This window comes from Phocoena phocoena, chromosome 11, assembly GCF_963924675.1.
Source record: "Phocoena phocoena chromosome 11, mPhoPho1.1, whole genome shotgun sequence".
In the NCBI taxonomy this organism is placed as follows: Eukaryota; Metazoa; Chordata; class Mammalia; order Artiodactyla; family Phocoenidae; genus Phocoena; species Phocoena phocoena.
In genome coordinates, this window is record NC_089229.1 from 98017727 (window position 1) to 98042827 (window position 25101).

General features: G+C 55.7%; 1 protein-coding gene across 1 annotated transcript; it reads right to left on the reverse strand.

The window, feature by feature from the left end:
* Positions 1-513: 513 nt before the first annotated feature.
* On the reverse strand, positions 514-23154 carry CCND2 (cyclin D2). The gene is made up of 5 exons (XM_065887019.1): positions 22684-23154; positions 20697-20912; positions 17952-18111; positions 9455-9603; positions 514-849 (listed from the first exon to the last, which is right to left on the reverse strand). The coding sequence occupies exons 1-5, from the start codon at positions 22876-22878 to the stop codon at positions 700-702; spliced, it is 870 nt and encodes a 289-aa protein (XP_065743091.1). The 5' UTR covers positions 22879-23154; the 3' UTR covers positions 514-699.
* Positions 23155-25101: the final 1947 nt, after the last annotated feature.

Genomic DNA, 25101 nt, shown 5'->3' on the forward strand with positions numbered 1-25101 from the left:
ACGTGAAACCCCAGGATCCAATCACCTGTGTCCAACGGGCAAACATCACCTCTTTTAGGTAGCAGCTACTGTAGACAGCAAGAGTTGTCACTAGACGCCCAGCAACGCTCCTGACTTAGTAACAAACAGGTGGTCGGGAGGAAGGGCGCTTCTCCATCCAAAACGGTTCGATCGCACTGAGATCCTTTTGTAACTCCCTCCCCATCCTGTCCCTCCTTATTTCTAACTCCTTCTCGAGTTCATTGCTTTGCAATCTAATCCTGCCATAGTGGCGTCTGCAATTCCTCGAAAGTATCCTACCAGGGGTATATACATGCTAGCTCATAACAGGAAAAAAGAAAAGTCTCTAATTTGTTCCCATAGTGCAGGCATACATTTTCGCTAGCTACTCTGCAGGTTCTCCTGTAAGCGTTTTACTATGACTTTTAACATCATCAAACAATAATAACTGTTCGCATATATACGGGATTCCCTTCTGTTGTACTTCAAATAGGCACCAAATGCTTTTACTGATTCCGTGTTTATAGGACCTTTATCTCTCACTTCTAAAAGATCTTTCAATATGATCTAGGTGGGGGCAGGTTTTTTTTTTTTTTTTTTTTTAAGTTTCATTCTAAAACATTAAGAGAACAAAACACAACCGGAGAGAAGGAGAGAGCAGATTGGACGCTCCTCTCCCATTCGGCCTGCCCGACATCCTCACAGGTCAATATCCCGCACGTCTGTAGGGGTGCTGGCTTGGTCCAGCTCGTCCTCCGACTTGGATCCGTCGCCCTGGTCCTGACGGTACTGCTGCAGGCTGTTTAGCAGCACCACCTCAATCTGCTCCTGGCAGGCTTTGAGGCAATCCTAGAGGAAGAACGGTCCAGACCAGAGCTGTTAGCAAAGGCAACAGTACGCAGAGCAACTGACGAAGTCTGCGCTCGCTTTCCAGTAGAAAGAAAGCTGAAATGTACAGGAGATGCATCCTTCCGGTGCCGGAACCTCACCGCTCCAAGTGGGGTCCACGGACCGGCAGCATCAGCACCATCTGGGAGCTTGTTAGAAATGCAGAACCTAGGACTTCCCCGGTGGTCCAGTGGTTAAGCATCCACCTTCCAATGCAGGGGACGCGGGTTTGAGCCCTGGTCGGGGAACTAAGATCCCACAGGCCGCGGGGCAGCTAAGCCCACGGTGCCACAACTACCGAGCCCGTGCGCTCCGGAGCCCACACGCCAAAACCAGAGACAAGCCTGTGTGCTGCGATGAAAGATCCCGAGGGCCACGACGAAGACCGGATGCAGCCTAATTAATTAATTAAAAAAAGAAAAAAGAAGTGCAGAACCTCATCCCTCTCCAGACCAGTCAGATCAGAATCTGCATTTTAGCAGAAGCCCGGGTGAATTGTACGCACAGGACCTGCGCACCACTGGCCAAGGTGAGCAGCTGTTTGTGGCCACACGGTGCCTGGTAATCCAAGGGCCAACGAGATGCTTCCCGCCTGGGGACACTGGGAGGTGAGAAGGAAAAGGGGAAGGCCAGCCGTACAGACAGTGTGACCGCACCAGACTACCCAAGGGATAGATAAGAGAATGGACTGAACTACACTGACCCTCAGAGCGACTGCGGAACCGCTTAAAAACAAGCAATCTGGCTTTCGCTTATTTACCGTTCCCTCAACTCTCATAAAAATACAACACAGAAATGTTTTCAAAATCCTGGACACTTGAGCCGTCTAATTTGGGAATAGGCAAAAAAAAAAAAAAAACAAAACCCTGCAGCATTGCTTTGATATTAGTCTGTATTTGGTCGGGAAGATGCACGATGTGTTAATCTCAGGCAGGTGTCTCTGTTAGCTGGGTGGCACGGGACACAGCGGCAATTCGTGGGTGTCCCTAGGGAGGGATGGTGGTTGGTAGTAAGTAGCAAGTGGGAGGTGAGCTGAAGAAATTGCTCTTAGGAGCTATTTCCCAACATCTCTCCTTGGCAAGCCTGCTTTCCTGTGCCCTCGTAAGCAGCACAGACACATGGAAAGTGTGTTAAATCCACTCTGCCCGGGTCTTTCCACAGTTTAATGTACGTTTCCCTTGTGCTTGTTTCACCATGCAGCTGCCCAGGGGTTACTGTTTGCCGAGCACCAAAGCGTTATCTCTGTTTTCCCAAGATCTAAAAATAAAGTTGGGGTTCTTAGGAACACCGTTTCCATTCCCTTCTCATCTCTCATCCATTTCAGCTTTGTATGAAATTCAAGATTGGGAGCAAAGGCAGACCGAGCACTAAGGGCAGAGATGAAATTTCACCTGCAATGAATTAAGAGTGACTAGAAGGCAGTGCTATTTGCTGTCGCCCCACCAGACTTGCAGGCAGCCGCTAAGTTATCGTCCTTCTCTGACCTCAGTTTCCCCACTTGTAAAATAAGGCTCAGGAAACGCTCACAGACGGAGGACCAACTGAGATCATTTGGACAAAGGGCTAAGTTCAACACACGACAATCATTTGTTATGAACAGAAAGAAGTCCATCCTGGGCTGTGAAAGAATTCCTGAGATTTCTTTGGATCGAGGTACGAACGAGCATTTGCTCAGGACAGGCGAGGCGGGCAGTGCAGCGGGCACAGTGGATGGAGCGTCTGGCAGGGCAGACGTACCCCGGCCCAGAGCTCCCTGTCCCCAGTGAGAAAGAGCCAGGGACCGGCCACTGAGGACCCAACAACATTTCTCAGACTGGCTTGTGGCCTCGCCTGGTCATGTCCTCTAACCTGCCTGACCCCCTAACTGGTGAATTAGAAGCTGACGGGCCTCGCCCACTGCCTGCTCTGCCCGTCCAGCACTCCTCCTCCAAGGCCCGTCCTGCAGTGGCCGTGCTTCTGGTCACTCACCACTCACGAAGGTGCTCGGCGGTGAAGGCTAAAGGCAGGATGCTTCTAAGGGCACCTGCATTTCAGCGGAAGGCACTAGAGGACCCGAAAGCCTTATGATCTCAAACAATCTTAAAGAACAAGGTTAACAATGTAAAAACTGGCGACAGTCAAAACTCCTCTGGCTTGTCCCTGAGGAAGCTCCTGGCCAATCCTGTCCGACTTTCCTTCCCCAAGGCTCTATTTCTGGGTCAGCACATCTGCCACCCCAATAATACGACAAACTCAGGAGGCCGTGACCATCACTGCCTTAGCCACACCAGCAGCCGAGATGGATGGTCCTCCAAACAGGGAGACCGGGCTCTAGAGAGCTAAAGAATTTGATCTGGGGCCACGGACAGTCTCCCTTTGGGTCACCCATGTTCCTACTGTTCCCGGTGTTTAGACTTCCCTCCCAGCAGCCTTAGACCCTAAAGGAACAGTTCTGAGAAAGGCCTACAGGGAGGGCTGGCACACTGGGCAGTGACTTCTACGGAACTTCAAGAGAACACAGGCGTCGAATGTCATATTTATGTAACTTCCAGCCAAAAACAGCTTTCCCGAATAAAATGAAGAAAGATTTCGCATAAAACACAAACTCTCCTTTCTTGATTTTTCCAGTCCCACTTGAATTTCAATCTAAATCATTCCTGACTATGGCCAGCTCTTCCTCTTTGATACCTCTTACTCCAAGGGAAAAGGGACGACTATAGTAGCTCCCCCAGAAACGAGGGACCCTGAAGCCCACAGGCTCAGCTGTGACAGCAGGACGCTAAAGCTCTCGGTGGGTCGATGGCGTCCCTCATTCCTGGAAAGCGCTCTGGGGTCTCCGTCTAACCCTCCCCTGGTTCCACTGCTTCATGACTTGGCTGTCCTAACCTGAGTTTCAACCACGGGGACCTCTCGCTCTCGGCTAGATGAAAACCTACTTAAGGGCAAGAGCTTGTCTTGCATAAAGAATGTTGCAAGTTCTACTCTGACAGTGGCAGGAAGGAAACCGGCATCCCTCTTCCTGGAAACAGAGCTCACTCCCTGCATTTTAAACCTTCCTTTGGGATTGCAGGAGTCCTTCTTGGGCGTCCCAAGAGCGTGTGGATTTCCTGTGAGCTGGTGGAAAGTGAGGTCCGAGGGAGGGCGGGTTGGTGCCCCTACCTCAGCAGACACGCCCCTCCACCCAGTCCACCCGGCCCCGGTCTTGCCGGAGGGGCTCCCAATCTCCCGAGTGGGTAGGAGAGCGCCGGGGGGGACTGGGGTGGGAGGGGTGATCTGGAGGAAGGGAGGCGGCCAAGCCCAGAGAAGGAAACAGAAGGAGGGACAAGTTGTAGAGCCTGAAGGGAACCCAAAGCAAAGCTGGAGAGAGTGATGGCCATGTGCCCACGGGCGGAGTTCTAAGATTCTTAAAGGACCTGAGAACTGGGGGCTCTGGGGGGCTTTTGGAGATCCAACAGCCAGCTGCGCCCACTTCACAGCTAGGGAGCCGACCCGAAGCTGGCTCCCCCCCCCCAACCACACCTGGTTAAAAACGATCCCCGGCCTTCAAAGGGTGAGACTCCAATTCCAGAACCGTCTTCCCTGTGCGCCTCTCTGCCTCTTCCGGGCTCTAAGGAAGGACAGAGCAGAGAATCTCCGAGAAAGGGAGACACAGCCCAAGCGGCCTGGAAAACCCCCGACAGCGCCTCCGATGAAAAGATGCTGCGTGCACGGCAAGTGCCGCGGCTCCGGGCCCTCTGCTTCTCCGCAGCCTCCAGAAGCACCAGCCATTGTGTCGAGATGCCCCAAATTAAGCTGATTAGAGGGAGGGCCATAATGCTCGTCTGTCAGCCTGGACAGGTGGCACTCCACAGTGTTGGGGGTCGGGCAGGCCTCCAGCCCGAGGATGCTCGGGCCCCTCCCCCCGCCACCCCCGGCCCAGAGCCCTGACAGCGGCATTTGTGATGCCCGGCTCCTTCCCCGGCCCCACTTCCTCCGCGTGCTGGCTCCAGCCCCGCGCCCCGCACCCTCCTCGGCCCTCTGAATGGGCTGCGGAACTGCTACCATCAGCCTCCAGTGTCACTGCATCACGGCATTGTCACCACACACGCACTGCACTCAACAGGGCCACAAAGGGCTGAATGAGCCCCAGACCCGCGGCCAACTCAGGCACAGACAACTTAGGAAACTATCTCATTCTTCCTTTCTTCACAGCCTGTTGGGCTTATTTCCTTGAATACCAAATGAGGCCCGCGGCAAAACTCGAGCTCAAGCAGGGGCGGGAAGCATCGGCCTCCGTTTCTGTTTCCTCTGCCGTCCCGCCCCCGGCTTCCCGTCCAGCGACTCTCCTGCGGGCTTCTGACCACAGGCCCTGTTCGGGGCACAAAGGGCAGTCTCGGGGACACGGGGGCCCTCAGGAGAAGGTGTGCTGTGAGGGCTCCGGGGACCAAGGCAAGGGTGGGGACCCTGGGGTTCTGACATGCAGTCACTATCGAGTCTTCCCTGGCGCTGCGGATGACCCTAGGGGAGGGATGGCCTGGAATCTTCCTGGGCAATAGTTAAGAATTCAAGGGACTTCCCTGGCGGTCCAGTGGTTAAGACTTAGCCTTCCAATGCAGGGGATGTGGGTTCGATCCCTCGTCAGGGAGGTAAGATCCCACAGGCCTCCTGGCCCCAAAACCAAGACATAAAACAGAAGCAAAATTGTAACAAATTCAATAAAGGCTTTAAAAAAAAAAAGAAAAAAGAAGGCAACAGACAGTCTTGGTGTAATCTAGGTAGAAGAGGATACATGTAATGACAGGACGACTCCCATCTGTACCTGTCCTGTTAAATACCTTCCAGTAACTTCCCATCTTCATGGCCCGTGAGCCCCAATTCTACTTGTTCATTAGTGACTTAGGAAAATGGTGTCACGTGAAAACAAAGTGACTTGCTCTAAGATAAAGTCAGGTAAAACTCAGGGGACCCTGACATATTGTTAATGTTAACATCTATCTAGCTTTTCCAAAAGACCTGGGGAGACCAAAGCACTAGAAACACACTTGAAACCCACCTGCCCAGCCTTTGTCCCCCTTCCTTCCTCCCCCGCCCTCCCTACATCATTCCCCAATGACTCTGCCAGGGGATCTGGAGAAAAGGCTGAGTCAAAGTTGGGTCTCGTTCAAAAGAGTCTATATACAAGTGAACAGGGAGATAAAGGCTGGCACCAAGCTCTAGCAGGATGCCGAGGGGACGGAAGAGGAACCCCGATTCTGCCAGGGAAGTGGCCCAGTCGGTCCCCCCCTTCGCAAGCGGACCCTTGGCAACGGAAGCCCCAGTAGACGTTCCCCCAAAGCCAGAATGGCCTCTCTGGCTGGTGTCTGTTTTTAGCAACACTTAGGAGTAGAAGGAAAGAGTACTTAAAATACACCACCCTCTGAGACTTTTATTCCCTGTAAAACTGTCAGGCTTCTCACTCAGCTTTCTCTTTGGAATGAAGCGTTCCGGTTTATTTTGACAACCAGAGCAAACAACAGAGAGCAGCTTTCTCAGGGCCGCGTGGGTCCCTCCTATCAAAGCTCTCTGCCGCTGGCCAGAGAGCCAGAGAGATGGCTCTGGCTGTTTCAGGGGAGAAAGAGGGGATCCTCTTTCTACAGTCATATCTCTGACAATCCCCGGAAAAAGGACACCGTCAGCTGGCCCAGGTCTCTAGGTGCAAGGTGCAAGGTGCACGGGGCTAGCACACAACTGTAGGGACTCTGGGGTCAAAGGCCGGCACTTCCCGATTCTTATCTGCCCATGCACCAGGGCCCATAGGGCAGAAGGTGGTCTGGGCACCGGGCTTCCCTGTGGGAGGGGGGCTCAACGCAAACCCCTGGGCACTTCAGTGTGGCCCAAGGACATTTTATGTCTATGTGGGTATCTACAACTTTTTGTTGTAGCAATATATACACCACCCAGCACTGAGCGACTTCATCAGTATTAAAAGTGTACAGCGTCAGCTTGGAGTACATTCACTGTGTCGTGAGACCACCACCCTCTCCAGGACTTTTCTTCCCAAACGGAAACTCCATCCCCATTACACAATCACTCCCCCACCCGCTGGGCCCTGGGAACCTCTATTCCACTTTCTGTCTCTATGGATTTGACTACGTCTAGGGGCCTCGGGACCTCATGTAAGTGGCATCCCACAATATTTGTCTGTGTCTGGCTTATTTCACTTAACACGTCCAAGGCTCATTCATAGTGTAGCATGTATCGGAATTTCATTTCTTTTTAAGGTTGAATAATGTCCTACGGCATGCACATACCACAGTTTCTTTCTCCATCCCAAGGACATTTTCAACCACCAAGTGATGGCTTCTACTCTGTATTTTACGTGCCTTACCGTGGATTCACCATACAATCGCTACGTTCCTTGATGACAGGAACCTCGTCTTTTATTTTCCGTGTGCCGCCCATCCCCCAACTTCTTCCACGCTGTCTGTGCCTTGCTTGTTCATGGGCCTCGCTCACAAGGTGACAGCCTGCACCAAGAGCTCTCCAGAGAACACAGGCTGATGGGTGGGAGCACTTAGCGCCCGAAGTCCGGCACACACAATAGCTGAGGCACCGAGGACGTCCCCAGGGAGAGTAGGAGTGCGGCTCTGGGGACCCGAGGTAAGCTGGGAACTTCCTGAGCTCTCCAGCTGTTCTCTGAAACAGTGGTACATGCATGCTTGGTTTTTCACATTAAAACGTTTAACCCGGGGCCAACTGGTGAGAACGAGGCACGTTCAACAGCTGGCGACTTTTAGAAGGAACCTCTAAGCCAGCTTTGGGTCTAGTTGACCCAGTCTGACAGCGACTAGGATGGCCTGGCTACATAGTATCTGAAAGGGGCAAGCAGTGTCTCCCGTGTGAAACGAGGGACTGGTTTGCGGACTTGAAAAGCAAGGCACAGCCCACGAGCTCCCTGGCACCCCAGGAGCGACCTCTGTCCATCTGAAGCCTGCAGTAACGGGTGACAGAGAGATGCGGGAGAGAGCTGGAGACCCCGTGGGACAATCAGCCCATCAGGGCACATCTAGAAATATCTGAAGGAGGTTACTATGCTGGCGGGGGGTGGGGTGGGGGGGAATCAAACACTTGTCACTGACATTTTTGTCCCCGGGGGTCGAGGAGGGGCTGGTCTTCAGCGGGTTGGGAGTCCTTTTGGCAAGGCAGCCTTAATAGGAGATATTCAGAAAAGGAGGGAAGCATATCATTTCTATAAATGCTAAGCTCCGTCCAAGATTTGCCTCTAGAGGATTCGAAGAGCATTCTTCCCAGGAAGCTGCACTGGAGGGTCTTTTCCATCTATATTTTGGAAACCATGCTTCGGAAGCCTGTTTGGAGCCAGCGTTTGAAAAGCATCTCTAAGAACTGTTTCAGAGGAGAACCCCTCCCTGTGCCATGTCCTTGAGATGGTAATGAAGGCTGAGGCAAAATCTGGGGGGGGGTCGGGGGGGAGGCCAGCCAACTGCAGTCTTAGGCGTGCTGACATCTACCCTTTCGCCCAGCATCCCCGGTGAAGGCACCGGCCCCAGGCCTGTAAGCCACATTATCCCTTATAAGTCAATATATGCCCACAGCAGGGCATTCAGAATCCCCCTGACCATCTAGAGGGGGTCATCACAAAGTTCCCCTGCATTCTTGAGCCTCTCCATGGTGACTTGAGAGGGGCCTCGGAGCTGACACCCCTCTCTCAAGTGGCTTTAAACCAAAGGTCTTTTTCAAACAAAAAGATCCCAGGAGCTGCGGCGAGGGAGGAATGCAGGGTTCCCAGGCTGGGCGTCAGAGCCTCCAGGTTCTGGTCCCAGGCCGGTGACCCCGGCTTCTCCCCCTCTCTGACCTCACAGAATGAACCTTCTGAGGACCACAGTTTCCAGCTAGCTGAATCAGAGCCTCCCCGGACCCTGGGCTGTCCCCCAAACCTCTCTTCTTCTAAGGAGCTCCGAATGCTGGCAACCAGAGTTCCAGCCTCTGCACTGTCCACAGGGCACCCAGAATGGAAAAATCTATCGCTAATAATAGTTCCTTGCATTTGTACGGCACTTAACTCTTTTTAAAGTGCTTTTTAATCCGTCATCACGTTGAACTAAAGGGAGGTGAGAGGCAGGCGGGATGGAGAGGTCTGTGGAGGTGGACGCCTCCTGACGGTGGGGGGCCCCTCCGTCTCCCAAGCCCTGAGGTGCGGGAGGGGCTCGCCCGGGCCCCGCCTGCCAGCCTCAGCGCCCGTGAGCAGGCAAGAAAGCTCCGCGCTGGAGGAGAGGCAGGCTAAGCATTGTACATAAATGGAAACAAACAACAGGCGACAAGTCAGACCCACGGGGAAGCCCGGGCCACACAGGAAACTGGTCAGCAGCCCTCCCTCCCCCCCCCCCCCCCCCCCCCCCCGTCTCTGCTTGCGAAGCTCTTTTCTCTATTTGATGGCACGTGAGGCCTCACCTGCTGAATTCTGTAGGACCGCGGGTGCCGATCTTAGAAAACAGAAACCAACAGCAACAAAGAACCTCTGCCACCTCCTCATTGAACCAACTGTCTCTTTCCCCGAGCTGAGGAAAGAGAGGCCTGGTCTCAGCCAAGAGGATGGATGGGGGCCACCTACCACGTCGGTGTTGGTGATCTTGGCCAGAAGGTCCACCAGGGCGTCGCCCGTGAGCGAGCTCACATCCTCGTCCTGCTGGAGCCCACAGATGGCGGCTCCCACGCTTCCAGTTGCGATCATCGACGGCGGGTACATGGCGAACTTGAAGTCTGCGAGGACGAGAGGCGGAAGGTCAGGACCCCCACGGACGCATCCTCTCCTAAGTCTTTCCTTCACGAGACGCCCTTCATTTGCCCATGACCGTGGCGGTTCCAGATTTAAAAGGAGGAGACTGAGTAGAACAGGGAGGTCTGAGACCAGTACAGACAAGATAGCCCACGTGCTAAACAAGTGACACGAGCCAAGGACTCCACGTGTTCGAAGGAGGGGGAAGTACGAGCAGGTAAATCTTAGGAAGGACGACAGCCCTGACGTGACTGCCAGACTCTCTGGACAGGCATCAAGGACTGAGACGGCTCAGAACAAAAGAGATGATTTGATTGAAAAAAAAAGAAAAGGATGGGACTTCCCCGGTGGTCCAGTGGTTAAGACTCCATGCTTCCACTGCAGGGGGCCCGGGTTCAATCCCTGGTTGGGGAACTAAGGTCCCATGGGCCATGCAAGGAAAGTGGGAGAAGCAGCCATGGGGGGCGGGTGCTGGGGGGCAAGTTTCACACAATTCCCCACTTCTACCCGGCGTCCAGGGCCCTCAGAACGTTAGAAGAGAGGACAGGAAGTCAATCACACTCCCGCTATTAGCCGTCCTAATCAGAGGAACGACTTGCTTTAGAATTTATGGCTTTGAGGCCTGAAGATCCCATTTTCTTGCTGGGGAAAAAAAAGAGCGGTTTGCTAGAGACAAGTGGAAAAACGATGATACATTGGATGGGCTCGAACCCCCTCATTTTCCATTTCTCCAAGAGCAACTACAGAGGATGCTTTTGTGTACCAGCCTGGGAGCCCAAACACCAGTTTCTTCTGGGGTGGGGGGGTGTCCCCCAGAAGGGCCAGCAACCAAATCGGCCCCTGCTGTCCACGGCGGGGAGGTAAGGATACACACCCCTTAGCCCTGCTCCTGCTGCTAAGGGCTCCCACCTGCCGACACGGCCAGGACCTGACTCGTCACAGCCTGTGTGATCCAGCCGTCAGCCACAGAAGCTGTGTACAATCAGTACCTTAACGTCGTGGATGAGAAACCGAGCTGTCTGAGTCTCCACTGCCCTCACCCTGTCCTGTGCTGATAGATGAAAGAGGTGAGAGCTTTGTCCCTGATCCTGACTGCAGCCCCGGAGTGGAGAGCATCTTCCACAAAGGGTTCTCTCTCGTTTTGCTATCATCCCAGTGAATTCACTGCACGTAGAAGTGGAAAGTTGGAGGGAGGGGGATTGCTGTAGAGGGAAGACGTGGGTCACACTTCCATTCCCAGCATAAGCACCGCGTTTAACCTACAGAAACAGTTCAACCTACTATCTCCCCCTCTTGCTATTCTATCAACATAGTCCAAGGACGCACTTCTATCAGTGACCCCACTGTCCACATCAGGTCAGTGGCGTCCTCAGAAACTGCGCTGGGTTGCTCAACCAGGCACACACCCTTCCCCTCCTGGCCGAATGCCATGAACACAGCAGGCCTGGCCGTCTGTCTGTCTTTCTCCATGGCCTTCTGTTCTTAGCCCACGCACCATCTCCACCTCTCGAGGGATGTATATATATTACGCCATTCCACCCAAAGCCTGCTGTGCTCTAACTCATCCAGAGCCTCTTCTCTGGCCCCGGACAGTGACGAAGCCAGCCTCCCTGCCTCCCGCTCTGCTGTAGGTCTCTTCGCATGGGGTCACACAGGAGTGTTTCTCTGCCCAGTAACCTCGTTAGCTCCCCCCGGGGACATCCACAATGCAGAGGCAGCAGCCAGCCCGTGGCCCTGGGCCCACACAGGCCCCGGGTGGGAGCAGCTGGCAGGGAAGGGCAGGGCAGGAGGGGATCCCCGGCCCCCCTGCCCCAGGCCTCAGCCCAGGAAGCACAGCCCACACACGCCTATCTTTGCATCCCGCTGCCTGCAAACCCAACTCCCACTTCCAGCAAATGAACTGATCCTGGCAGTCAGGGCGTGTGGATGAATGGTCCTGGGGTTGCTGAGAGGATCGTATCTCCCTTCTCGTTTCATGGGAAAATGCCGAGGGACACTGTCCCCTGCCCCGCCCCCCAGAACTGAGAAGCAGGGCAGTGACCCCCTCTAGGGCCCCGACAACTGCCCGGCTTTCCCACAAAGCCAGGTCCAGCCCGTGGGACCCTGGGTGAGTCACTTCCTCCCTCCCAGCCCCTTGGAGTCCCAGTTGTCTACATGAGGAGGGTAGAGGTAGAGCAGCGAACTAACTAGTTTTTCTAACCTCCACCTGCAACTCAGTACAGGGTCATGAAATTCACTGGTAGGTGGTGACCAGCATTTTTTGTTGTTGTTGAGTTGAACAAAATGTTAGAATAGAAAGTACCAGGAAGTAATGCAAATAGTGAGAGTCAATACTGTCTTAAGAAACATTTGTATCGATCTGACGTATACTGACAGTTATCCTGAACTGCTTTATAAAATGCATTTCTTCCTTTATGGTTTAGGTCCAAAAAGCTGGAAGATGGTAGGTAGGCTGGCTAATCTTCTCGGGTCCTTCCGGCTCTAACTGGCTTTTTACTTAAGGCTCTGGAGTAAAAATGACTCTCAAGGAAAAGAATAAGGAAGAGACAATAGAACACAGCACAGCTTCCCCCAGGCAGCAAAGTCACAAGACATCTCTCTCCATCGAGCAGTTCTGCATGGCCTCAGGGGCTGCCCCAAGACCACACCCAGGGACACCCCCCTCTCTGCTGGCAGGGGAAATGGCAGAGAGAAAAACACCTGAATAAAACATCTGAAGGGTCGTGTCCTTGTACTAGCTCTTGTTAGCTAACCTCCACACTCACCCGTGGAAAGTTCCATCCAACCCATTCAGCCATTTCTGGAAACCTTAAACTTTTGGCTATGGAACTGGATGGATAGATTCACAATATCTACTTGAGGGAGGGGGCAAAAATAAAATCAGGCTTCATGAGCACGTGCTATGATCAAGACTGCAACTGTCCATAAATATGTAAACAGAAATGTATCAACATGCACGCACATGGGGATATTAGGAAAATACAAAGATGTATGTAAATTTCCCCACCATCCAGTGGGGGAAACGCTATTTGCAAAAATAAAATACAAAGTAACGATCTCTCCCAGATCCCTGAATCTCTTGGTCAAAAAACGCTGACAAGCTCTATGTTGGTGCTGAAGGTGTGCTCGGGGGTGAGGGCCCATCTCCATCCTCAGCTGCCCACCTGGAAAGGTGAAGTGTGTGTGACCTCCTAAGAACCCACCCCCCAGAGTGAGAGGCAATTAGCTGAGCAGGGACCCATTCTGATCGAGTTACGACGTGTCCCTCCCTGTTCCAGGCAGCACCATGATGATTCCCCCACAAGACACGGGACATATGATCTAAATGGCTAGGTGACTTCTAAAGAAATGTCTCAAAGAAAGGAGGGAGGTGCCCACGTGGATAGGAGCATGAGAGACAAACACTTAGGAGCATTCCCCAAAAGGAGGTGGGAAGGGTTTGGGCCAAGCAGCTCCAAGCGCTGGAAGGTGGAGGCCACGGAGGCTGGTGACCTTACCACCTACCAGCTGCGTGAAGGTGGGCAAGATACCTGACCTCTCTGAGCCTCCATTTTTCCACCTACACATAAGGATAATAATTATACTCTCATAGGGTACTTCTGAGGATTCAACTCGGAGAACAGTGCCTGGCTCTCGGTAAACAATCCACGACACCCACCAGCAGCATCACTGCCACTACCCCGCTATGCCTACCCCAGGGGCCCGCTGGGGGATCGGGGCGGGCGATTCTGACTGCCGGAGATTCTGTTCAGCGGGGAACAGCAGGTCCTGCACAGCAAGGCCGGGAGAACGAGGGCTCTGCTCTGGCCGCCCTGAGGCTCTTTCACTCTCCCGCGCGCTCGCGCTCTCTCTCTCTCTCTCTCTCTCTCTCTCTTTCTCTCTCTCTCTCTCTCTCTCTCCCTCCCTCTCAGAACCGGCCTCATCGCGTCCCCACTGCCTCCTGCTGCTTTGTCAGCAGTGGGGGAAGCTGAGGCCTCATGGGGGGACGGAAAGAGGGCACAAGCACACAAGGAATGAGAGAGAAGTTGGACTATTCATTCAGCTGGGGTCACCCAGAACCAAGGAACAGGTCCCATAGCTCAGCAGCCCTGACCTGACCTCCACCTTCTCCACCGACCAGCCCAGGCAGTGTTCCTAATGTTTGCTTACTTGGCAAGGAATTAGCAAAGAACAAGGTGAAATTCACCTGCTTCAAGACACTCCCTTTTACAGGTGAATCGATGAAATCTCGAGAGGTTAAGTGACCTGTCTAACGTCTGATGCCGGGCCTGGGCTTAAGATGGAGAGAGGCATCTGGACGCTGCGCTTTGAGACTCACCAACAGGTAGAGAGCTCTTCAGAGGCACCGCCCACGCCCCACTGGGAATACACGGCCATCTTTCCCATCAGAGGCCGGAGAAAAGGCCAAAGGAAGGAGCCCTGGCTCAGGAGTCCAGGAGATGGGAACCCCTCCCGTCTGTGGCCCCAGCCCGCTGTGGGATGCTGCACAGACGCTTTACCACCCAAGGACCTCCTGGGGCCCCACTGGGCTCCTTAATCTGGACAAGGGCAGAGGAGCTGCTCCACGCTCATCAACTTGGCTAAGATTTCACTGAAGGAAGCGTTCTGAGCCAAGCGGGTTAGAAACCACAGATTACGCGGCCCTGGGGTGGCTTCATCCCCATTGTTTTGACTATGGTGGCCGAGGCCTTGACCGGCAAGTGTGACCACTGTGCTTCTGTTCACCACTAGGGGGCGAGAGGCGCTCGCTCCGAGGGGAAGAGAATCAGGGATGCCCTTCTCTCCCTCTCCTCCAACCTGCCTCAGGTGGGCCTTTCAAAGGCCAGGGCCGGTGGGGGGCCGGACGAGGACCCTCAGCCTGCTCCCCACGCACCTTACAGCCTGGTGGGAAGTGAGATGGGCCCTGTCAAGCTGCCCATATGCAAGAACTGAGACTCCCGGTTCAACAGTCCACTTCCCTGGGGCCCCGTGACCGCTCCTCGGTGGAGGGAACTCAGAGGGTCGCAGATGGAAAGGGCTTTCCATTCTTCCTTCCACCTTCCAACCACCCAGGCAGACCTCCCTTTCTGGATCAGGGGCCAAGTCGTGGACCCTCTCTGGGCCACCACTGTCCGGCTGTAAACCAGGGATGAAGCGTCGCGAGACACGTCCAGGTACAGCCAGGAGGACGGGGAAGCTCTGGGGTATCACCGTCCCTGGGGCCCAGGGAGCCTGGGTAGCTGAGGGCAGCACCTCGGGGTGGGGGGCTCCTAGGCGCAGAGGGAGATGCGGGGTGCCGTGGGAAGGGAGGCTAAACACCCCCTCCCTCACCCCCGCCCGCGCCAAGTTCAAACTCAATGCCACTGGCTCTTCTCAACTAACTGGAATCATCTGTTCAGCATGATGTCATGCATCAGGAATCTCCCCCACGCCGGCGCGATCCTGAGTCATCCCAATGGTCTCTTTCCTCGTTGGCAGACTTGGGGGCTCTGCCATCAGAGCGGCACCAGGGGGGTGCTAAGAACAGTGAGCTGCCCAGCATCCAAAGCTCTAGGGAAGGCGGATATGAAGGGCTCCCCCTCACCCCATGGCCTCCACTGACCAGTACCAGCCGAAGTCCCCACCCCAGAGGCTGTTCAGGGCTGGGAAGGGAAGAGGACACCTCTCTCCGTCTCACCACCACGTGAAGCCTCAAGCCCCCGGAAGGAGGACTGACAGCCCTGCCCTTCCCGCGTCTTCCCCTTTCACACACAGGCACTCTCCACGGGCTGCGGGACCACCGCCAGCTCTTTCACAAGCAGCTTTCCCCCTCAACTAGCCACACAGCCCCAGGGTCGCGGCTGCCCCCGAAAGGCCAGGATCCCTGGGCGGAACGGAGCAGGACCTGTGCTGCTGTAACTCGTGCCTGCTACCTGCCGGCCTGTCCCAGGCACGCGCCCATCGCGCACACACCCTGGCCCCAGAACAAGGCATCTCATCTAGCCGGAAGGTGGTCCCCTCAAGAAAAGCAGCCCCTTGGCTTTTACTCCGTCAGGGCCATGGCCCTAAAACCCCAGGCAGTGGGATGCCACGTGACTCGGCCATGCAGACACACTCAAGGGCAGATCAGGGAAAGAAATGCCTCTCAGACAGGCTCATCCCCTCTAGACCCAGAAACGTGTGAAACCCTCCTTGTGCTCTGAGCAGTCCACACGTGGCGCTCAGTACCCAGCTGGAGGTGTTCCTATTCCCATCCTTCCCTGCCCCTGCCCCACGCTAGCTCCCCTCTCAAAGGGCAGTCTTCCCGACTTCCTCTGCCTCCCCTCGGACCTCTATCCCCTGCCCCTGAATCCCAGGCTCCCTCCTCGGGCCCCAAACGTGGCAGCTGCCCCAAGGACCTGGCCAAGAAGGCCAGGAGTGGCGGACGGGATCCCCAATTTTTCAGCGTGGGCCTTCAGGCAATCCGGGGATCTGCTTTTGGCCTGGGTCACTCCACCCACCCTCCCGACCCGAGTCAGAGATCAGCGACGGGGAGTGGGCAGATGGACCCCAAAAGATATGTCCGTCAAGAGACAAGGTCAGAGCAGAGCGCTGGCTATCGACAGCTGGGCGATGGGGGAGCGCAGGGTCAGGGGTCAGCTGTCCTAGAGAGAAAAGGGCTGGTTGACCCCTTCTCCACAGTGAATCGTGACAATGGAGAGGAAGGGACAGCGGGGCCTGGGAGACAAAATGACAAGTCAATGAGGGGCTGACCTCTAGGGGCCAGGCCAGACAGCAGAAGGGGAGGAAGCAGAAGAAGGGCTACGGTGTGCAGGGCAGCAAGAATCACGGGCAAAGAATGGTCCCCCAGGGCTGCAGGAAGGGCACAGGGCATGGACACTCCACGAGGCTGGGCCTGGATCTGGGAAGCTCAGGGACAGGAAGCCTGCTCTGGGATCCACAGTGGGGGGGCTGGACCCTGCATCTGAGCCCACGAAGGCCGAGCACGCCGTCCTGCTACACTCAAATGGGGGTAGCAGGGTCAGGGTTGGGAAAGTCATCGTATCCACTCAGTAAAAGTCAGAATCGGAGACGTTTTCACATTTGGTAGCAGGGCACATCGCCTACACCTTGCCTGGTTGACAAAGGACCTCCTTGTACATCATCTCTCTTCTGATGTCCGTCTTCCTGACCGCCTGAAAAGGCTGTAGGAGCGTCACGTGTCAACAGGCATATTTTGCAGAAGAGGCTGAGGTTCAGAGAGGTCGCGGGCTGGTAAGTAGCAAAGCCCGACCTTTTGACTGTGAACAGGGCACGTACGCTACATTGCAGATAACGTGCTCATCTTAACACGTAACAAGATACTGAAAGAAGTCAAGCCCCAGGCCCACCTTTGCAATTCCAGTACATGCTCCTGGCAACCGTGAACCCCGCCCTCTCACCCGGGGCAGGGGGGAAAGGTCCACCCAAGCAAGTTCTTTCCCTAACACTTCTGACTGAAAATATGAACTCCTGACGCTCTACCCTGGCCAACGATGGGTCCGGAGTTTCTCCCATGGCCTCTACCGTTAGGGGTGGGGGGAAAAAGATGGGGGGAGGGGGAAGACGGCGGAAACTGGCCAAAGTTCAGTGTGATGAGACGGTATCAAACCACTGCCTTTAGTTTATCAGTTAATTGCAAAGCAAACGGGCCAACGAGGACTATGTATCCATTGCGGGATCAATGGGGTGGGTGTAGAGCTCTTAACATGAAAAGGCGGTTGCAGCGTTAAAAAGGCTGCAATCAAAACCCCAACACGTGGAGGGAGGGCAGCAGAGCCCAGGCGCAGGAAGCAGTCCTTGCTGAAAACCCCACATGTTCACCCGAACCCTGCAGAAGGAGCTGCCGGAAGGCAGTAAATGCCCTGCAGCCAAAAGAATTCCTCTGGCCTCCCTGACCACTTATCAGGGCAGGCGGTATTTATCTTGACAGCGTTCCTCGGACCTATATTTGCATCCCGCCCCCCTCCAAATTTCCTCTTGGGCTTATCTCCAAGCCATCCTTTTCCTCCAAAGATGAAAGATTGAAACACGACCAGAGGGCAGTATATATAATCTTCAAAGAGCACTTTAGACACCATAAAGAATATTTTAACAGGCGCTATTTTTTTTTCCCCCTCACCACACCTGTCCTCATAAACCATTTATGAGTTTGGCAGAGAGAGAAAATATACCAGCTGAGATAAAGGAAGAAACAGCGCAGGAATGAAACCTTGGACTCTAGATTACTTGGGACCCCCTCCCCTCAACCCCCCAATCCCCGGAAGTTAGGGCTGCGGTCCTCCTCCCCTTGAATCCACCCCCCGCCAAAGCCCGCCCCAGCACCCGGCCCCCAGTGGGCTCCAGCAGCTCCTACCAGTGGCGCACAGAGCGATGAAGGTCTGAGCGTGCTTGCGGATCAGAGACAGCTTCTCGCTGGGCTGAGGCAGTTTGCGAAGGATGTGCTCGATGAAGTCATGGGGGGTGACGGCCGCCAGGTTCCACTTCAACTTGCCCAGCACCACCAGCTCCCACTCCTGGGGACGGAGGGAGGAAGGGAAGAGTATAAAACCCACAGGCTGACCTGGCATCCGGGACTGGGGGCTTGGCATCCAGACCAGTCTTCATAACGATTCTCATTAGGACACGCAGCTAGATCGGAAGGCGGGGCCATTTATCAGAGTGGCCCTAAAGCTTTGAAGTGGGTGACGGCTCTTCTTAGGCTTCGAAGGTCAGGCTCCACTGAAAATAATGAGCGCCCAGGCAGCTGTTGCCAAGATGGTACCTTCTTCTATTTCTCTGCCTCTCCAGCTCCCCGACCCACACCCAACCCTGACTTGCATTCTAGGGGATGCTTCTGCCCGCCCACCCAGAAAGTTGAATCTACAGTAAGATACCGCCAAGGTCATTGTAGCCCTTTGGTAGCAATTTATTGTATATCTATCACCAGATTAATAGTCTTCTTAATCCTCGTGGAAAAATGAGGTACACAGAATAAAGCTCAAAATTAGGTTTCTTGGCCCAAATCCTTGGCAGCCAATTAGCTTGCTCGTAGTTGGTGCCAAAAAGTGCCATTTTTCTCTCTGCTGCTAAAACTTTCCCCATGACACGTAATGCAGAAATCTTGGGAAATGATACTCAGACACGGGGCACCCTTCCACTGAAATGTTTCACCAGCCTTTGTTACCATGACTGAAGGACCTCATGGTCACTGGCAACCCCCTTGCGCAGCTGGAGGTGATTCAGGGCAGGGTGAAGGTCCTTGTTCAAGGTCATAGAAGCCCGCGGCCCAAATGCTGGCACCGTGCAACCCTGTCTCTTGTGGGCCTCTCACCAGCAACCCACCTAGTGAAAAACCTTGTTTCTCTCCCTTCCTGGGATACGTTGGGGGGAACTGTGCTCAAAGGGAAACAAGCCAAAGAGAAAACCTTAAAACTACGTGCAGTCAGAGGGAAAAACAGGCCCATCGATCTATCGTCATCAGCAGAATGAGCGACCAGCTTACCACTGTAGTCCGTTCCCCCATTCACCCCAAGATACCGACTGTCTTCCACCTGCCAAGCCGGCCACCAGAGCCCTATTCTGCCTGCGACCCACAGCACCGGCTGGCTGTGTGGTCTGGGCCAACTCCCTCCCCTTCCCTGGCCTCGGCTTTCTTGTTGGTAAAATAGGAGGACTCCTCCAGTTCTCAACTTCTGGGATAAAGAGACAGAGACTGGAAAAAGGCAGATTTGTCTGCAGCAGTATAAATTAGCTTGGCAAGCCCCTGGAAAAAAATTGGGGTGCTCTGAAACATACCCGAGTCCCCCATCGTGTTGGAACAGTGAAGCAAAAGGAAGATTCGTTTTCCTCGTCTCCCGTGAGAAATATAACTGGATGCCAATTTTAACCATGCTCTCTTTACCTGCCTTCAAGTCTGCCTTGGTTTTTTACGGGAGGTTGGCGGTGAAAACCCAGATAGATTACTGAACAGTCAGTGTCTTCCAACATGGCTTGAAATTCCAGCTCTCCTTCTCACGGGGGAATGTGAGTACAAACCACTCGACTTGTACCATTATTAAAGGAAGCAGATCTCCCAGAAGAAAGCACCTTTCTGGGCCTCTCGGACCAAACCAGAAGCAGCTGAAATCTGGCAACTGTTCAAAGGTGAGGTCATTCATGCCCCTCTGCATTCTCGGAGATTCCTCCCCATCCTTGCACATGTCTGCCGCTAGGTGGCAGCACAGCCTCAGGGAGGAAGGCCTCTCACAAAGAGCTCAGTTCAGGCAGGCAGTCCCGGGCCCTGTGGACTTAGTGCAGGCCTGGCCAGCGGGGAGGGGGAGGGGGAGGGGGAGGGGGTGGTAAGAGGGGGCCCCTTTTCCAAACAGTTGGGAGATAGGCTGTGCAGATCACTGAAGGTGGGCCTCTGGAGCCACCCAACCAATGCCACGCTGCTGCCACATGGCCGTCTTAAGTATGAAGCTACAGGGGGCAAAGAGTCCTATCGGGCGGGCAAAAGGTTTGCGGGCAGAAAACCAGAGTCCAGACAGGACCCCGTGTCTATGCAGAGGTAACAGCCCCACCGGAGACAGGAATTCAGGCCTCCCAACCCTCTGACAAAGGGCCCAATTTGACTCTGCTCAAAAGCCAACGAGCTGGTATTTAAGTGAACAGCTACTATGTGTGGGTATCTTGAGACTCTAAGAGGTGCCTAAGACCTACCTTTGAACTCCCGGTTCTTAGGAGACACGCCACACGCGTATTGGAGAATCATGTGAGAGGTTGATTTCCGTCTCGGAATTCAGCGATTGAAAATTTGGAATTTAATTAAAATATTTTATCACCGTGTTTCATGCCTCCTCTGCATACATAAGCGGGCGCACACACGCTGCAAATGAATCTCACCAACACAAACCTCCCTGAGCGAGGACGTTATTCACGGGTGGAGTCTCGGTACTTCGCAAAGAGCCCAGCACACAGTAGGAACGCAAGGAGCGTCGTGTTAAAGAGTTCCCAGAAGTGTGAAAACTTCAGTGATGGGTAATTTGGGGTCCTAAGGATCTGTTCTGGGAGCAGTGGCATCAAAGTATATTATTAGGATAGGGGACAGCAGAAAGGCAGGGGGGAAGGAAGCAGTCATTACCAGCAGCTCCTGAGGCTTGACGGAGTTGTCCGTGTAAATGCACAGCTTCTCAGCGGTCAGCGGGATGGTCTCTTTGAGCTTGGAAGCCAGGAACATGCACACGGCCCCCAGAAGCTGCAGATGGGTCTTTGGAGTTGGGACTCCGGCCAAGAAGCGGTCCAGGTAATTGATGGCCAGAGGAAAGACCTCTTCTTCGCACTTCTGCTCCTCACAGACCTATGACACGAGTGGGACAGGGTCGGGGTGGGGGGAGACCATAGTATCAGGAAAAGAGGAAAAAAGGGAAACCGCACAATCTAGGGAAACGACAAAAATATTGAATTTGTCGGGGGGGAGGGGGAGGGGAGTAGAATAAGCGATCAGAGTGAAGGCGAGGAAATTGGGGTCAATCTGAATGGCCATCCGCGCTGGGGTCCTCCCCGGGAGCCTAAAAACTCACCGGAGAGGTGGGTTAAGGACCCCGAGGCCGAGGGCGCAGCAGCTCCGGCCCCGCCGCCCCCGTGGGCCGCTCACCGCTCCGCTCGCTCGCACTCACTCACTCTCTTTTTTGGATTTCGTCATCTTTTCAAAAAATCAATAAAAATATTCTGGAGGCTCCGGGGGTCTCGTTCTTGGTCTCATTCGGACCCCCAGACCCTGCTCTATCATTCCCGACAATTGAAAAAATTGTCGGGGGGAGTCCCCGCGGCCCAGGCGCCGCATTTGGGGGGGTGGGTGGGGAGAGGTGGGGAAGCGGGGGGGAGGGCGGAGGGAGCCAGCGCCGCGCAGCCTGGGCGGCCGGAGTCGGGGCAGGGGAGACGGGTTCAAAAAATAATTAAAAATCGAGGAAATACCCCAGACAAGACCTTTCGCCGTGAAAACCCCACAGAGGACCCAGGCTACCCGCAACGGAGGTTTGGGGTGCCGGGAAGGTCTGGACCGCGACCCCTGGGGCTTTGGATACCGAGGGGGAAACTTGCAGGGGTGAGCGCGGCGGCGGGAGTGTCCGGCCGCGGCCCACAAGGGCAGAGGCCGGGGACGGTGGCGAAGAGCTGGGGGACAGACGAGAACGGGGAGCCGCCGGAGAGAGGCGCGGGGGGCTCCGGCCTCTCCTTCGGGGGGGACCCGCTATCGCCCCTGCACACACCTCCTCCCCCCTCCCACCCCACCCAGCTCTCCGCACCCAGGAAACTGAAGGCCGAAACGTAAGTAACCTTCGTGAGGGAGGGGGGGATCGGGGGCGAAGGCGCCATCAGAAGTGGGGGGCCGGGATACTGGGGTGAGAGGGGGAGCGGGCGACGCGTTCCAGCCTCTCCACCCCGAGTTTACAAAGCAACATGGCGAAACCACGGCAGGTCCGGAGCCGTGCAGACGTGGGCACACGGCTCGCTCCGCAAGGGTTCGGAGCGAGGGGAAAGAAGTGGTTCTTTTGGGTTCCCCGAAAACACACGTTTCTTCAGTGTGACTTCCGGGGCTCCTGAATTCCCCGTTTCTCTTCTCCCTCCGCCCTCCGCCCTCCCCCCTTAAGTGCCAACGCGGAGTCGCGACCACAGGCGAGGGGGGGGGTACCCGAGGCTAGGACGAATTTGCCCTGGCCTTTGGTGGGGGGGCTGATTTTTTAACTTTGGGGTCCCGGCTTCCCGCTCCTACTCCCTTCTTCAAGGCACCGAAAGCAGCCTCGGCTTCGCACAAGACAGGTCGGGGTTGGGGGCGGGGGGGAGGAGGCAGCCACAGGCAGGCACCCGCGCGCGGGATGCTCCCCCACCCCCGCCCCGGGACAGCCTCGCTGCTCCCAGATTTGCCTCCTCCCTCCTCCCCCCTCCCCCCGTTAATCTTGCACCCCGCAAGGAACAGAAAGGAAGCCACGCGTCTCGCCGAGGGCACGGGGTAACCTCTCGCGCAGCAGCGGGGAGGCGGGCGCGGAGGCTGCCCTCTCGCAGGTTCAGGGTCCCCGCGTGGGGTCTGGGGTCCGGGCGGGGACGGACGGTGCGCCTGCCTGCAGACCTACCTCCAGCATCCAGGTGGCCACCATCCTGCGCATGTAGGGCTGGATGTCCTTCTGCACGCACTTGAAGTAGGAGCACTGGGGAAGGTAGCGCTCCTCGATGGTCAGCAAGTTCTGCAGCACGCGGTCGTCGTGGAGCAGGTTGGCGTCCGGCACGGCCCTGCGGACCGGGTCCACCTCTCCGCACAGCAGCTCCATGGCCAGCTGGGTGCCCACTCGCGCCCCTGCGATCTCCGGACTGGAAAATGGGGGGGTTTTTTGGAGGGGGGGAGGGGAGAGGATTCCCCTTACCTCCTTCCTTTGGCTAAGTAAGGGGTTTTCGGGGAAATAGCGAAGGGCAGAGAGGGAAGCTGGGGAAGAAGAGGGGAAAGGGATGGGCGGTGGGAGAGGAGCGCCCCGGGGGCTGCTGACTCTGCCTGCCCTCCCCTTCAAACTTGTCTGCTCTCCCCAGCTCGCTCTGCTCTCTGCTCTCCGAGGCAGTGACGCAAACTGGCTGGGCAGTTACTTCTCCTCCCTCTCGCCTCACCCCCCTCTCCGGTTCCTCCTCCCTTTCCCTCCCCTCCCGATCCTCCCCTCCTCCTCTCAGTGTCTCCCTCCCTCCCTCCTTTCCCCTCTTGTTATTAAGGAGAACAGCAGCTGGCCCGACCAAACTTCAAACGCGGTCCCCCGCCCCCCGGCCCCCTCTCCTTAGCTCTCCGAGGCCCTCTCCCTCTATGCAGCCCCGCAAGCCAGGGGCCTCGGAGAGGGGAACCCACAAAAAAAAAACCCACCGATTCCTACTTATTTCCTCTAATTGCGCACATTCTGTAGGTGCATCCTGCCAAAATACGACCCTCCGACTCTGGCTACTTCAAAACCGATCCTAATACTACCGCCCATGTATTTTAAGATCCAGGAATGACGGGTGGATTACTTGAAGATGAGGTGGGCTCAGACAATTGAGAAATAGATCCCTTACGTGAGAAAGAGGGAGGGCGATCTGAGAAAACAGCAACTTCGCATACCCAGAGAAAAAGGTTATGTCCCTGAAATTTATGTTCCTGATCATGTTGAAGCCGTTTCCAAAACCCGAGTAAAGGGACCAGAACTTCGGCGCCCACTCCAACCCCCGCCCCCGCCCCCCCGCAGATGTGTTGGGGGGGAGGGGTGAGGGTCCGGAGGGAGGGGGCGCTTCTCCGACGTGATAGAATGTGACCCAGGAGCAGAAACCATCCCGTTCTTGGGGCGCCGCAGGCGCCACTGGGAGACGCGGGGAGGCGCCCCGAGCCGCCGCAGGCCGGGGGCAGGGCTACCAGCGGTTCCGCCGCGGCCAGCGGCCACGCAGGAAAAACCCGCTTCCTCGCCCTGCTTCTGCTGACAAGCCGCCCGAGGTGCCTGCGCCGAGCGTGGCCACACTGATACAGCTTTCTAGGAAATAGCCCGGGAGGAGGAGGGGAGAGGGGCGAAAGAGGGGTAGGTTTGGCTCCCCCTCTCTCCCCGGGCGCCAACGACACCACCCCTTCCTTTCCTCCGAGGCCCAAGAGTTCCACCCCGGGTCCCTCGCCTGCACCCTCGCGGACCCTCCGGGTTCACGCGTCGCTCGCAGCCAGGGCTTTCCCCCCGCGAGCGGAACTACGGTGGAGACGCAGCCAGTGCGGTCGGCTCTGACACGTGCTCCAATGCATCCTCGGGTCAAAGCCGCTTTTAGAGGGGATCTGGTGGCGTTTCCTCACCTCCTTCCTCCCGCCACCCCCCACCCTGCCCGTCTGTGCTATTTCGCTCCGGGAAGAAAGGGAGTGGGCCCAGGGCCCGCGGCGCGCTGGCGGAGCTGGCACGTGCGCCGAGCGCGGCGTGGGTAGGGTCTCTGGAGAGACACCGAGGTTGGCCCAGGACCTCCCTCGCGGAGAAAGGGGGCCCGAACCGGGGCGGGAGGGCGAGCGGGGGGAGGCGGGGGGCTGGGTGAGCTGTGAGCTCGGTTCCCTGAAAGGAGGGGGAGGTGGAATAAAGAGGGCGGACAGCGCATAAACCAGAGGTGCGAGCGATTAACCCTGGCCCCGGGGCCAGCCCCTTTCCACGAGGGTGGGGCGGAAGGGGTGGGTGGGTGGGTGGGTGGAAGGGGGATATCGCTTTAAAAGGGTGAGTAAGAGTTTGGGGCGCCGTCTCCCCTCCCTCTATTTGCATAGCCAATAGCTCTGGGTCTCCTGCTACTGCGCGCTGATTGTTACCGGGCAGATTACTTTTTTTTTTTTTTTTTTTTTTTTTTTTTTTTTTTTTAGTAGGACGCGTTCCCCGCTACATCAAAAGGAAGCCAAGGAAGGGAGGGCGGAGGGAGAGCGGGGACTGGGGCGGGCGAGGGCTGGGGAGAGGCCGGGGCGCGGGCGACCTTATCAATAGCCTCGGGAATTAGTATCCAATCGACTGTATGTAAAGAAAGGGGAGGGA